General features: G+C 38.4%; 1 protein-coding gene across 7 annotated transcripts in view; it reads right to left on the minus strand.

Moving 5' to 3' along the window:
* Positions 1-15,951, minus strand: part of THADA (THADA armadillo repeat containing) — a 168,429-nt gene that overhangs the window by 86,490 nt on the left and 65,988 nt on the right. For all 7 annotated transcript variants that reach the window (XR_012586100.1, XM_074579573.1, XM_074579572.1 and 4 more), the window contains one exon: positions 3,612-3,780. Coding sequence is in view for 6 of the 7 variants with exons in the window: in XM_074579573.1 (XP_074435674.1) it covers positions 3,612-3,780 (169 nt within the window). In the remaining variant the exon portion in view is untranslated. The remainder of the gene's footprint in view (positions 1-3,611; positions 3,781-15,951) is intronic.

Consider the following 15,951-nt stretch of genomic DNA (forward strand, 5'->3'; position numbering starts at 1 on the left):
GCTTTACTAATGTTTGGAGGTCTTTGATTAACTCTTGACTCTAAAAAGTGTTTTGCTCAAGACATTCAGGCTTATTGCAACTGCATAGAATTAGACAAACTAAAGACCAGACGCTTTCAGGACTCAAAACACACTCTTTTACATAGGCGTCTTCTTTACTGTTGTTTTAGCAGACCCGGTTAAGACTGTTGTCTACAAGACTAGACATTTCTACAAAAACACAGACATGAAAAGAAAAAGCAGACCATGTCTCTACCTGCATGGCTTACAAATACCACTACGACTCAAACCAGTACACTGAAATTACTAATCATGAGTACAGGTTATTGAATAAAACATATCTGAATTAATTACAGCTTAATTCTGAATTTCTCAATTATTCTGAACAGAGGGAATACATACTGCAGGAATTCCAACCCTAAAGAGGCAGAAGGTCAAAAAAACCATTTGATCCTCTGATAAGGATACCTCACAGTCTTCCCAAATACTTTATGTTCCTTGTCAACTGCCGAAAGTCAAAAAGTTTTGCAAACATAAGGGCTTCCCTACTTATAAATTTTGATACACTTCCAGAAGTCTCTACATAAAGCTGTGGATGAGCTCTTCCTTTCACTGATCGGCTAAAAAACCTAGATCTTAAAACAAAAGAAGCCAGAAATATTTCATCATTCAAGAAGGCTAGTAGGAGATTTCTGCATTTTCTTGTGGATTACAAACTTGACTCCTTCCCCCTTCCCCTTTCCCCTATGCTGGTTTGGTTTATGGAGAGAAGTAGAAACTACACTCATAAAGGAAACACTAAGCACAGAAGAGATTTTTCTTTGTCTTATTCAAGTCAATGCATTTCCTTACGATGCAGAACTACTCCTTGAAGATTATCATCAGTTCCATAAGAGTTACAGAACAGCAGTATTCCTCCTCAATAATTCTTGAAAAGAATTTTTCTGTAAAGCATGTAAACTATGATTCTTTTATCCTCATGCACATTGATATTCCTACGTAAACTGAGCCATAGGTTAGTAACCACACCGGGGAGGAAAAGCCATGTTTTCACATAATGCAAAGGTCTGAAGTTAAACACATTTGCATCCACTGTCAAAAAAACCACTCCTTGTCAATCTCAGCATTTTGAACATCAGGCCATGTTTGGACAAGCACTCCATGCTGAACCCTTTTTGAATGATCTTTCTACAAATTAACATTTGGCTTGCAACAGATGAAGCGATTACATAACTCTGAAACATAACTGAAATATACCTTCAAGATTTGTTACATTTGGCACTGCCACATAAGCTTTAAGTCTCAATAATTCCAACTTTCCTGTTCAAGACTTGACAGCATACGAACACTGAAATAAAAAATAAATAAATCAGGCTATGAATTTAGTCAGCTTCTAATGTGACTGAACAAATGGAATGAAATTACTGAATTACGTTTTCATAAGATATTGGCCTTGTATTGCTGGAAAAATCTAAATTTTATTTTGTTTTGTACAGATTCATTCCTTTTAGTAGGGATTTTTGGTTTGGTTTTATATCGAAGAGGAAGATAAATTCTCTACTGTGTCATGGAAATGCAGTGCAAACAGTTTCAAACACTGCCAGATCACTGTCTCTTCAACTAAGTCTTCAGAGAAACAGTTCTTTAACAATTTTCTACAGTTCAGTGAGCCTGAGCAGCAGCTTTGCAAGTCCCATCTTAGATTGATAAAAAGGAAACTGAAACCATGCATCCAACAACCCCTGTAAGTGACAGTACTTTGCTCTTTGTACTATTTACAGGAGGCACATGCTAACTACGTGTTGAACTACCTGGCATTAGTGTTTTAGAGGTACAACATCAAACACCACCGCCTCTCTTTTTGCACGTCTTTATCACCCTACAGTATTTCCTCTGAATGTTTTGTTATTTTTAACTAGCAACAGATAATCAAAATTAGAGCATGACTGAAATGCTGAACTAAGTATTAAATGAAGACTTTGCACAACCTTGATTCACAAGTCATAAAAGCAAAGCCCAAGACAAATGCGAGAGACCAAACATCACTGATCTGTTATGATACAACTGACATTTGTTTTTGAAGAATGCCATACTCTGACAGCACCGGTCTCTCCCTGGTGCAGTACCAATTGTAGTAGTAGTTCCTAGTAGCTGCTCAAAAGTGATGAAAAATCACGTTAAAGCCCTGAGAGTATCTCCCACTTCACAGGTATGGAAAAGAAAACTCTCTACACCCGCGCATAGGACCGTGTTAGCAACACCAGATTAAAAACCAGATCATCCTTTGGGCTCTTTCAGAACCAACCCTCCATTATTGCTTTTTTTCCGGGTCAGTAAAAAGAAGGCAGTGGCTTTATATACTACAGCCCGTGCATGCCCTCACAACCAGGGTTATAATAATTTTGGACTGAGAAAGCACTTAATTCTCTCTGTTGGAATAACCCTCTCTTCCTAACGCTTCAGGAGGTTCATCAGTTTCGTGACGCATTGGGGCTACACAGGTAATTTCATGATGGCAAGCGCCTCCTTCCCGCGCAGCTCACAGGCCTAAGCACCTGCATGCATACAGGTGAAGGGACTGCTCTTCAGAGTAGAAAAGACTGGACACCATCATCCCACACCCTGTGACAAGCTTCACTGTAACCAATTGTCATCCCGATCCAGATTCAATTGTCTGAAACCATTTACAGGTAAAGTTGACAGTATCAGCTCTAGAGGGACTTCACTCATTTCTCTGTCCTAGGCCTCCTGTAAGGTCATGATTTTAAAGGGAAATAAAATGCTGGAAAAGATACATTAAAAACTAAAGCTAAACCACACACAACCCATCACACAGTTTACAGTGGGAATATGTACCTAGATAGCTTGCCAGCTAAGGCAGACTAACAGAGCTGATCATGTACAATATGGCTTTGTTGGAGGGTTGCTTGTGAAAAACAGGCAATAAAAATGGGTAACTTATTACCATGATAGCTTAAAAAAAAAAAATTAAGCACAGTGAACTGACTTCGTAAACCAAAAGAATAATATATAGGGAATGAAGAAATTTCTGATCCCAAACAGATAGCAAGCTGTTCTCCAGAATGTTTTCAGAAGAATACAGTATAAAGCTTATCACAACCTGTACAGCAAACTCACAGGAAGATGCTGGTGTAGCAGGAAGAAGTAAATGAAGTAATAAATAAATATACAGGTAAGCAGCAAGTCTCAGTATCTACAAATACTAGTGGTGCTTGGAGTTCACCTTTGCCTCAGATTTGCTCCATGACTTTGAGCAAGTCACATAAGATCTCTCTGTAGACATATTTAGATAAAGATATTTGCTCTCAAAGCACTTTAATCTCAAGAGATGAAACATTATACAAAATGTACATGTTGATATTTACAGCTTACAGCCTTCTAATGATGGTTGAAATGTGCATTCCACGTTTATCATCTGATAGAATTGACTCAAAAGCAGTCTTCATACACGTTTTGACAATGCGTGAACGTTCAGCACAACTCATTGTGTGTTATCTGGCTGTGAAGTATGACCAAAAAAAAAAAATTCCAACAAACCCCCTACAGTAAAAAACTAAAATGAAACCAAAACCCAACCAGCAAAAACTTACTTGCAGAAGAGTTCCATGAATATTATTCTGTCGTATGCAAGGACTCGTAAAGTCTGGAAGCCCCTCCAGCAAGCACAGCACTGTCTGTGGTACTTCATTCACCATAACAAATGGAACAAGGGCCCGACCTGACATCTCACGTGAACGGTATACAGGAGAGTGCCCACACCTAGAAAAAGAAGAAATACCTATTTTTTGTCATCCAGCTGCAATCTACTGCTGCGGCTAAAACAAAGGATAATGCAATGAAAGCTAAAACACTTTTCTCACAAATCATATGTACAGTCTTTCTTCTCCGTAGTGAGAAAGTATTTGCCCAGAAACATAAGTCATACTAGAGCCATGTTGGAGGCTTTTTTCCCTTTACGTAGGGAAAAAACACCACAACAATTATGCCATGAAGCATGTAAGTATATGGTCCTGTTCCATCCTTCTTGATGTTTATGTTACTTACTGTACAACAATCATATTCAAATGTGTTATGAGTTTGACTGAAAACTATTAAACCCCATGTTCTTAATCAGATGTTTCCATCAGAACACAACATGGTGTCTACTGGAATTTTAAGTCCTATCTCCCACTGGTTTCCAGAACATATTGAAAGGCAGAAAGTGGAAGACACATTGGAAATAATTTTCTATTATTTATAATGAGTATCTCAAAAATAAATATTTTTTTATTTATTAAAAATTAACTGATAAGACTCAAGACTGCATATAAAACACAGTCCAAACCCAGCCTTTTCTCTTTTAACGTTATCAAGGTTTTAACTGTCTGCAGATTTGTGAATATACATAGAATTAATTATTCCAGCTCTATTAACACATTAACCAGGTGCATGCCACTTCAGTGGCATGTATACTGAGTTGAAGTGAATGAAAATCTTTTACCAACTAAAAGTTGGTTAAGCTCAGTTTTTCAAAGCCAGTAATTCTTGCATGTGGCAATTCATATAACATAGGTATGACTCAGCCACCCGCAGTCTCAGACAGCTGAGAAAGTTACTGCAGGGTTTCGAAATGAATGGCCAAATGACTACGGTGATACAGAATGCACTATGGCAGAAGTTATGCTCTGATACCTCCCAACTGGTTGTGATGACCCAGAGAGATGGGCTTCCCTACTCCTACCCTCTTATTCTTTTCCTGAATTGCTGCTTACACATTTTCAGCTTACAAAATCACATGTAGTTGAGATTATTCCCTGCCAAAATGAGCAAATGACTTTTGAGCCCTCGCAAACAAGCTGTGCAGGCTCGTGCCTATGTATTTAAAAAATGAAATTAAAATAAAAGGTATTCTAAGATATCAAGTATCTCTCACAAATTTAAATCAATGCCCAAACTAGTTTACATGAAAGAAATACAGAAAACAGTTTCCATCTTGAACCAGCAACTGAATTAATAGGGTTTGAACACAAGATAGCAAATAGACTTAACTGAAATAGCGTTAATAGTCCTGACATTTTAGTCAAGTTAGGCCACGGTATGCCTGAACAACACAGACCTCATTTAAAGGAAGTAGAGAGCTATGCTACCCTCGAACAACACGCTTTTGTGGGAATTATCACCCTCACAGTATGGCAGCATGTTCTGTCCTCCACCTCCCCATGTCTTCCCTTGTAGGGAATGATTTTCAGAAAGATCATCTTTGCATTTCCTTTTCAAAGACTGGTTGTACTTCACAACAGGACGCAAAAGCAGAGCAGTCACAACTGGAGGCTCTTCCGTATGGAACAGCTTTAATTCTGTATTGACAAGGTGCAAGAAGAAAGCCAGCTTAGCTCTTACTAAAAAATTACCTTTTAAAAAAAAAAAACAAAACAAAACACATTTTAATTCTACTGCAAAGTAAACTTAAATCTGAGAAGTGATTTGTCTGCAACCACTCTCTTATTTCTGCTAAACCACGTTTTCTTAACTAAGAGGTTCTCACACGTAGATGTTCTTTCCAAACACAAGTAATACTGATAGTGTAATGAGTGTCTAGTTTTTAATTATCTATAACTGTATACTCAAGAATTTTCTTTATTTTGTTCATGACCTTTTACAAATCCCAAGGAATCTGACATGTCTTCAGAAGGAAGAGTGGAAAATGGGTAAAACGCCAGGGTTTCCTCTAACTTGTGTAAGGGTACTTTCCAACACTACATCCTTCAGAGGGGGTTTTCTCCTCAAACATGATGCAATGAATTAGAATGGAATTCTGTGGGTTTTTTCCTAGCAATAAACAAATAGGGTTGAGAACAATTTTTAGATAACTTGACTTTAACCTTGCTGTCTTGTAAAAACTGACATTAAAGACTTCTAACACATGCACATGCATATATGGAGATACAGTATTTTACAGATCAAATTTTGTTCCACACTGTTATTTTATCAAATTTATTATGGAAATTGAAGTGATGGCTCTGTATTTAGAAAGAAGAAAATAATTTAATGTTACAGGCAAAATTGTCTCAGCTGCCTAAAGTCTGGGTCAACAACAGAGACTGCCACCTCAGCATGTATACTGAGCAAAAGTGCAATTCTAAAAACTACAGACAAGTCTAATCTTCACCTCTATTCATGCCCCACAATGTTGTTCTCCAGAAGAGCCTCAGCAGCCAAGTGCTACCCCATGCAGAAGCCTGAAACCTTCCAATTAGGTTCTGTTTTGCACTCTGAGGATCCTAAATCAGGAGGCAATAACCACCACCACCTCCTCCTCCTCAGCAAACACACAGGTGCCCAGCGGGTGGAGAACTCACCTAAAACACAGGGGACCCGGTTCTGCAACTTTCTGTGCCTGACGGAAATGGAAACCCGCAGATACTACTCACCCAAAGGGCAACCCAACCACCAACCTGCCACCGTACCACCTGCTGAACACCAATGCAAACACCTTGCTCTACAGATTGCTACATAGGGTGCAGTGTAGCCACAGGAATGGACATCTTACTGGAAAGCCTCAGAAGAGCACTCCTACGAAGTCGTTACTAAGGAACAAAAGCATCATGAAGTTCAAGAACAATGAAGTATCTGCTTTACAGGAACACATGTGGGAACACAAGGAAGATACTTCACATTGGCAAATAGCTTCCCAAATCTGAGAGGGGTGAACATTCCTACTGTTTCTTCTCTTTTTTTTTTTAATTTTATTTATTTTTTAAAATCTCCTAATACCCCAAAAAAACTGGTTCCCCTCCACCCTCACCACAAGAAACAGTACTGATAACATTTCAAAAACACTCCTCCTTTCACGTACACATGCAAGATGTAATGCCAAGTCACCACTAGTGACCTATCCCTGAACTCCTGCATACCCTGAGGGCACTTATGTGTCCATCTCTCATGTTTTGAAGGCAGTTGGCTTCATTCCTGAATCATGCAAGAAGTTTGCCAGAAGAATGTCAAAATATACACTACTTTTTCCATAACCTGTAACAGCACCCTAGATTAAGAACAGGCAGTTTTGATTTTCACTGGATCCTACTTACATACAATCTCTTACCTGAAAATAAAACTAAACAGGATCAATTCTCAGACAGTGAGAGGAAGAGTGAATGCAAATAAAACAACCGAGTAACACAAACAATCTAACCCAATGTAGCAATTTTTTGTTTATTGTTATACCATCCTCCAAGATCAACTAGACACCTTGAGTCCACCACTTGTATTCTTCAATATTTATTTTTCCTAGGATTTAGCAACAAGTTATGTGAAGCAGTCTCACAAGTTGCATCAGGAAAAAACATTATACAATTACAGCAATCACTGTAACTCAGTTTGTACCTGGAGCAAAACCTAGCAGCTTAAGGAAAGAAATATTTTAAGGCTATTAAACTATTCTGGTTACTGCTGCAGCAGTTTAACACGCTGCCATCCCTGAGATTAGTTTCACTTAAGTGGTGGCAATTGCCGTCCGAGGATGTTGTCACAAAGGAACAGGACCTCCAGCCTTCCCCACTTCACCATCCAGACTCTAAGCTTCAGCTGCCAACATAATGACTAAAATCTGTCACAGGCTGCCTCTTCTCATCTCTGCAGGCAAGTATGCGCAATGGCATCTTGCATCCCTTAGAGCAGCACGTATGTGTGTGCAAACCTGTATTTAAAACAGTTTCATTTTCTTTGATTCGAGAAATATCAAACTGGGGGTGAGGGGGTGGAGGGGGGTGGCAGGGGCAAAGTGCTTTCAGTATTTCACGCTTTCTTTGCATGCAGGTCATGTATAAATGGACTTTAAGAAACGTCTAAAATGTTGTCATACATAAAAATATACAGTATGCCAACCTAATTTTACTATATCTCAAGGTAGCAACAAGCAATGGAACTTGCAAGATCCTCATGTGATACACTTCTATTAAATCCTGAGGGCTATTAACAACTGTTGAAGTAGTATTCCATGTTGAACTCAGTACTGTTTAACTAGGTGCACGAGGTATTGGATGTAAACATGTTTACTTCAAACAGTCCATGATCGAGAACAAAAAGTCAATAAATCTGAGAAGGTTCCACTTGGTGTAACTGTAGATTCAATGCATTTCCACTGCTTCATTCCAGCTTTAACACTTAGATCCTGAACAACCATCCTAACTGACATAATTTATGACCAACTCTCATAAGGCACAAAGATTCCATACTCCTCTGCACACATCAAAGTATCTAATTTATTACTCTGGCTACAAACAAGAGAACACGAGCTGTAAATAAAAATATCTTAAACTTTTTTTTGGAAAAAAAAGAACTGCAGGTGTTTCCTCTGTGCTTATTTTCCTCCCTTCCTTATTACTCCCCCTCAACAGACCTTCTATTACCCAAATTAACAAACCAAATAAGGATTACCGTTTATATGAAGGTCACAAAAACAAGCGAGTAGAATTAATTTGAAAAATTGCACCTGTGGCTGAAAAATCTCCATTATATTAAGTAATATCTACAGTTGTTAGAAGGATTAACAAGGAGAAGAATATCTATTTCCAGGTTTACTGGGTGTTGTCACAGCAATCTGTGCATTACTTTGTCACTGCTTATTAACAATACAGTACCTGCAGTCCTATAGACAGTATCACAGCATCTTATTTTGTTTTCAGCTGAAATACACTCACACCCATTGCCTTCACAAAATATCGGAAGAGGGAATCAGGAAGAGCAGCCATGAAAATGGAACAGAAACAACAGAAGAACAGACTTAAACAAGGAGGAAGGGAACATTCTGCAGAAGGGGCCTCTAAGTCAAACTGCATATCCTACCACCATCACAAAAAGAGTTTGGGAGAAGAGGGCAGCATGAGGCAGGAAAGGCACACTTGCAATTCAAACAAACAAACTCTGCCCGCTAGTTAAAGCATTTTCACAGCCTCTAGGGTTTTTAAAAGATAAAACTGATTAAAAATAAATGAATAAATAGAAATCAAATAGATGGTGTCCTTTAAACCTTGGAGCTAGTTATGCCACAAGGTCCTAACAAATACACTGGAAAGAAAAAAATTGTAATAAGGCTTTTGTCTGATTCTATATAGACGTGGTAAGTTGTATGAGGAAGAGGTTTTCCCTTTCCTCCACCATGTAACTATATAGTTCAAGTCATGTTATCAGTTCTAAAGCAAGAATTAAAAACATGAGATTACATTAGGAAAACATGGATGGGGATCACAGAGAAAAGTATTTAGCAACAGATCCTGTTCCTATTAGAAAGAGTTTGGTTATTAAGATTCAAGAGCATTGTGCTATTTGTATTAAGTGAAATAACTCAAAAGAGACTTTTAAAGAAAAATAATCATCATCATTGCATATTAGTTCATTTTTTTCCCTTCAAATTGTCTCCTGAAAGATTAAATTTAGCAACTTTCAAATGCAGAGTTACAGGTTTCCAAGGAAAGAGAGGTCCAAAAATGGCATTAAAAAAAAGTATACTCATGCTTCCACACAATTAACATAACTTGGACTTTCATATTGGGGACAAATCAGCAGGACGGTACTATTCATTAATGCGAGATTAAGGTTTCCTGGAATAATAATTTGCTATACATGTACCTAATGTTTATTTTGTTCATTTACTGATTTGCTTGTTTTGCATTTTTCTTTTAAGGAAACAGATCTATCTTTTATCTTGTTAGATTTCTGTGTCCCTTAGCAATTAAAGTATCCGAACCATGTAATTTTTAAAACTTTTTTCACTATAGAAACCTGTATTGTAACTGGCCTGAAGACAATTTTTTGTTCTTTAATCTGAAATTAAGAACGAAAAAACCCCCACAATAATCTGAGTTTTGATACAGCATCTCAATATTTACCCGACAAGTAGAAAAACTTTACAAAAGTATCAACAGTTTACCAGAGGCCTTAAGGCCTACAATCAACATATGAATGTAGCCCAGAAAATGTCGGAACACAAATATGGATAGAAACAGATCAAGTTTAATTCCAAGTTATTTATGCAGTACTAAACCTCTAAATTCTTATCAATTTCTTTAAAGTGAAGTTAATTGTTGCCCAAACTTCTAGCCTCTTTATACATTGTGTTAAGTATTTTATTCTTTCAACTTGGGCAATTAAGATAAAACCTTATTGGTTTCGTATGGGCAATGTTTTCCACACAAGCACCTTATGAATCACAGTACCTGCAAACACTGCAGGAACTATGCAGGCAAAGTACACAGACTTTTATTTGTGAAAGCTGTCCACAAGCTTTTTGCCAGTTGTTGTTTCTCCATATGTTTCCAAAGCCTTTCTAGGAACAAATTACAGACATTTCTCTCTTCTTGTCACCAAGACCTAGGTTATTGTAAAAAGCGTCCAACTTATACCAAGCTGAATCAACAAGAGAAACTTGAATTGTTGTGCTTCAGCCAGCCAACAAACTAAGATGTCTAACATGTGAGCCTATGAAAACTGTTACCAATACTGTGTGTAAACTTTAGACCAACAGTAGTATGTCCTCTTCAAATGGAGATTTGCTATGGAACAACCTGGATGATGGGATGGAGTGGACCCTCAGTAAGTTTGCAGGCGACACCAAGTTGGGTAGGAGTGTTGGTCTGCTTGAGGGTAGGATGGCTCTGCAGAGGGACCTGGACAGGCTGACATAATGGGCCAAGGCCCATATGAGGTTCAACAAGGCCAAGTGCTGGGTCCTGCATTTGGGTCACAACAACCCCATGCAGCGTTACAAGCTTGGGGAAGAGCGGCTGGAGAGCTGCGCAGCTGAAAAGGACCTGAGGGTGTTGGTCAACAGCTGGCTGAATATGAACCAGCAGTGTGCCCAGGTGGCCAAGAAGGCCAACAGCACCCTGGCCTGCATACCTGTATCAGGAATAGTGTAGCCAGCAGGGCTAGGGAAGCAATTGTCCTGCTGTACTTGGCATTGGTGAGGCTACACCTCAAATACTGTGTTCAGTTTTGGGCCCCTCACCACAAAAAAGACACTGAGATTCTGGAGCATGTCCAGAGAAGGGCAACAAAGGTGGTGAGGGGTCTGGGGAACAAGTCTTATGAGGAGCGACTGAGGGAACCGTGACTGTTTATTCTGGGGAAGAGGAGGCTGAGGGGAGACTTCATCACTCTCTACAACTACCTGAAAGGAGGTTGTAGAGAGGTGGGGATTGGCCTCCCAAGTAGCAGGCGACAGGACAAGAGGAAATGGCCTCAAGTTGCACCAGGGGAGGTTTAGGATGGATATTAGGAGAAATTTCTTCACCAAAAGGGTTACCAAACAATGCAACAGGCTGTGCAGGGAAGAGGTAGAATTGCCACCCCTGGAGATATTTAAAAGACAGGTAGACGTGGTGCTGAGGGACATCGTTTAGTGGTGGTTTTGGCAGTGTTAGGTCAATGGTTGGACCTGATCTCAAAGGTCCTTTCCAACCTAGATGATTCTATGCTGACACAATTTAAATGGCATCTCTTTTCTTGCATTCCCATCAAGAAACTTCAAATATCTCCAGATAGCTAACCTCTAGGTTTATTTAACTATTTGTTGAACTCACATGAGGTTAGAGTTTCCTTTAATCAGTTTTTGGTTCATAGCATTCAAGAAAAAAAAAACAAAACAACTGCTCTTAACTCAAGGTAATGTAAAAGAAAAAATTTCATTCAGAACCATATTTCAGCTTTGTTAACCTGTGAAAAGTTATTACGATGTTTCACAACCGCAGAATAATGGAAAAAAAAAAACCCATACACCACTTACTACCAAAACAGTTAGGATAAAACACAACAAAGAATGTAGACAAACTACTTTCTGTCTTAGCAACTGTATCATTATTTTGAACTCAATGAAAGGGATGTTGAATGCATAAATTAAGTCTCAGCACTCTTTTGTAGGACAAGCTAAATGTTACTATTTGGCTACTTATCTCGACCAGCAAAGTACTTACTCACTGGCTAATTTTAAGTATGTAAATTAATAATACAATTACTTCACTAATCATGTGTTGACAGTTGAGCACCCCATCATATTTTTTACTGGATCATGTTTCAAATAAGAAGTAGTACACATCAAATTTTAACCTAGGATCCCAGCCATTGGCCCTCTCGAGGAGTCTGCAATACTGGAGAATTATATTGTTACTCTCGGTGCTCGTGAGCACCTCTCTGCTAGACATCACCTTTTATTTCCCATGAACCTGACACCTTCCTACAGTTTGTGAATATTTCCTAAATTGCTTCAGACCATAATCTGCCAATTAGCAGCAAATGGATTGATGAACATAATAAAAACTGGAATAAGGAATCAATACTGAATATCTAGTGGTTCTAATATTTCCCATCAGCACCACTTGGAACGTGAATATTTGTCCACAGTTTAAGAGAAAAGGCTGAGGAAAATAGCAAAGAACGTACAAGATGTACAATGATTTTTGGTTGATCAGTAGGCTTTGCAGTCTTCTCTAGCACTACAATTTGAACTTAATAAAAATGGAAAAAATGACAAACTTTACCATTTCTTATTAAAAAAAAATACTTAAAGTCTGAAAACTTTCTTATTGATAAATACTTATGGTGAACCATAGGTATTTTTATATATCGGTACCAGTCACTGTGCAATCAGGTTTGCACAGAGAATAGACTGTAAGTAGAAATGGAAGAATTCCAATCCAGTCCCAACTCACAAGGGAGGAGTTATGCTCGGAGGGCAAACGCATTCTTCTCCCTCCTTCCTTCTCCCCCAGCCATGCAAAACTTCCATCTTAGATGTCAAGCAAGAGATTTCACACTACAAAATACAGTAAGAATCTAAAAAACAATGTATGTTTTAGGGGTGTACGTTGCTCCTTTTTCCAAATGCCTATGCCAGCGCATGTATTTTGCCATCTTTGCCTATAACCCAAAAGATATCTGTCTTCATATTGCAATGACAGGTCAGCCCCACAAGCTTCCCCAGCAAGGACAGGGCTTTCCAATGGGTCAAAGCCTGCTCCTAGTACCACAGGGATTCCAAATAATAAATTATTGGAGACAGCTGTAATACTATGCAGTTATGCTGATCAGACATTAGATTAACAAGAAAAAAAAAAGCACGACAAAGGAAAAAAAGAGACCAGAGACTGAGAAGATGCGCTTGTGGTATGGAAATCCACGGAGATGCTTTTATAAACAGCCGTAATCAAGAACAGCTATTTTAATACAACAATGCTGCAACAAACACATGTAGTTCATTCCCACAAAAGCTCTTTTCTTATCAGATCCCGACAAGATTCCCAGTCTTACAGAAATGACAGTTGAAAATGGGCAAGTTTTAACATTAATTCGCCTACTGGTGCCATGCCACATTAACATAAAGGAAAAAGAGGAGAAAGGCAGAGGAAGCACAACCATTCAACTATCTTGCTTGGCCACTTACCAAAGGATACCAGTTTTTAGCCTACAGAAAGTCAGATGTCTGCTTTCAAGCCCGCACATGCAATTGTACATGTGTTAAACAAAACAAAAATCAGGGAAACTGTATTTAAACAACTTATATAAACAGCAATTTTAACAAGGTATATATGAATGACTTCAATCAAGCTCTTCCTAAACAAACTGAAGATATCTTGTTACCGGAACTCCCAAACTCCACCGTCTCCTGTGCTCTTTATTCACTGTAAGGTTTTAAACTTATTTCAAAGTCTCACAGGCACTTTTGATTTTACATTTGAATTTTGTTTCTTTATTAGTCCATCTTACTCCAGACCCAATTCCCATGAAGCTTATACAAGCTTTGTCACAGGGCTACAACAGAACAGGACCAGACACCTGATAGACCAGATAGAATTTAACATAATTAAACACAACACTGAGCAATAAAACTAATAGGCATAGGTCAACAGAGATTAACTTTTTGGAAAGAGTAGCCCACATACCGTGATGCAAGTAGCCTTATTGATCAGTGAATATTTAAATTCACACCACCTTCTACAATATTAACAATACTGTGCTTGGGTCTTTTTCCTTAAGATGTTTCCCTAGCAAGCTCTCCCAGATTTATAAAATAATAAGACACAAATGTGACTCCTAGAGAGCCCCAGAATTCATGGTCGGGTGCTCCACTTCCTAAGAAGCTAAAATAAACCTGGATCAATCTCACTTATTTAATATACGTTTTTCAAACTGCCTAAAACATAGAATTCAATGATTTGCAACATTAGGTCACACAGGTTACAACAGTAAGATCATAATTTTACATACGCATCTTTACATAACTGGATTTGTTGTTCAAAAGATGTGAAGTATGGCAATAATATTTCCTCCTTATCTTACTGAAGTAAACTGAGCAATGAAGACTGAAAGGAATACATAGGGAATTTGTGAACAGAAGTGGAAAAAGAATAAGGAGAGAATAAAATAGGCAAAGCTGCATCAGAATGACATTTTGCATCTTAGTAGTAAACCATCAAAGAACCAGAGATACATCAGCACACTGGTTTTGACTGGGACAGAGTTAGTTTTTTCTATCGTAGGTTGTATGGGGCTATGTTTTGGATTTAAGCTGAAAACAGTGTTGATAATACAGGGATGTTTTCATTATTGCTTAGCAGTGCTTGCACCGAGTCAAGGCCTTTTCCGCTCCTCACGCCGCCCTGCCAGCGAGTAGGCTGAGGGTGCACAAGAAGTTGGGAGGGGACACAGCTGGGACAGCTGACCCCAGCTGGCCAAAGGGATAAGAAGGAAGCGGGGGACGTTCAGAGTTACGGCATTTTGTCTTCCCAAGTAACCGTTACACATGATAGAGGCCTGATTTCCTGGAGATGACTGAACACCTGCCTGCCGACAGGGAGTAGTGAACGAATTCCTTATTTTGCTTTGCTTGCGTGTGAGGCTTTTGCTTTACCTATTAAACTGTCTTTATCTCAACCCACAATTTTTCTCACTTTTACTCTTCCAGTTTTCTCCCCCATCCCACCAGAGGGAGTGAGCAAGCAGCTGTGTGGGGCTTAGTTGCTGGCTGGGGTGAAACCACGACAATCACCCAACCACAAAAGAAAGCACAATAATGTAAATATATTAAGTATATCTGGCAATTGAAAACCATATTCGGGGGATACATTATTATGCAACATTATAAGGTTGCTTCATTACATGGGAAAGATATTAAACATTTTGCTAATCAGAAAACTAATGAAAACAATTAGTCCTTTGTACTAGGTTCAAGCAGAGTGCAACCAAAACTCTATTTTTGTATTTCCAGCAAATATTTTTAAAGATAGACTCCAATTCATTTTGGCCAATAAAAACTGCAAAACAAAATTAATTATAAGAGATTAAAATTCAAGCTCTTATTTCTATCAGAAATTTGTATTTTGAGTTACAGCATTTTTAAAATACCTTTCTAAGCTTGTTAGTATTTGACAATACTGCATCTCCAAACAGCATTTTGTACAGAACAACTCATGGAATCTATGCGTTATACACTGAACCCCTTGGACTTCACTGAAGGAATCTAGTCTTTTATAACAAAAATCCCTATTTTGCTTTTAAATTTCAACAAAAAATCTTCTATAATCTGTGTATTAGTCTGGATTGGCATCTGTTGAGATTTTTAAAATATGTAACTTATAGTTAAAGTGTATTTACAAAGGTGTGTATTAACCCACTGAATAAAACCAAGAGTATCACATCACTACTTTGGCAGGGGGCTTGGACTACATGATCTCCGAAGGTCCCTTCCAACCCCTACCATTCTGCGATTACTTGTATGGACTAAGGACTCATGCGGAATCACAGCTTCTAGGATATTTTTTGCTTTTTCCCCCACGTTTGAAGGAAATTGCAGTCAACTGTCTGCACCACTTCTTGCAGAGGGCCAGACACACAAATGTAATTCTCTGGTAAGAAACACAAGAAGATGAGAGTCACATACGCATCCAAAGAAGTCCACCA

The sequence above is a fragment of the Larus michahellis genome, chromosome 3, assembly GCF_964199755.1.
Source record: "Larus michahellis chromosome 3, bLarMic1.1, whole genome shotgun sequence".
Taxonomy (NCBI): domain Eukaryota; kingdom Metazoa; phylum Chordata; class Aves; order Charadriiformes; family Laridae; genus Larus; species Larus michahellis.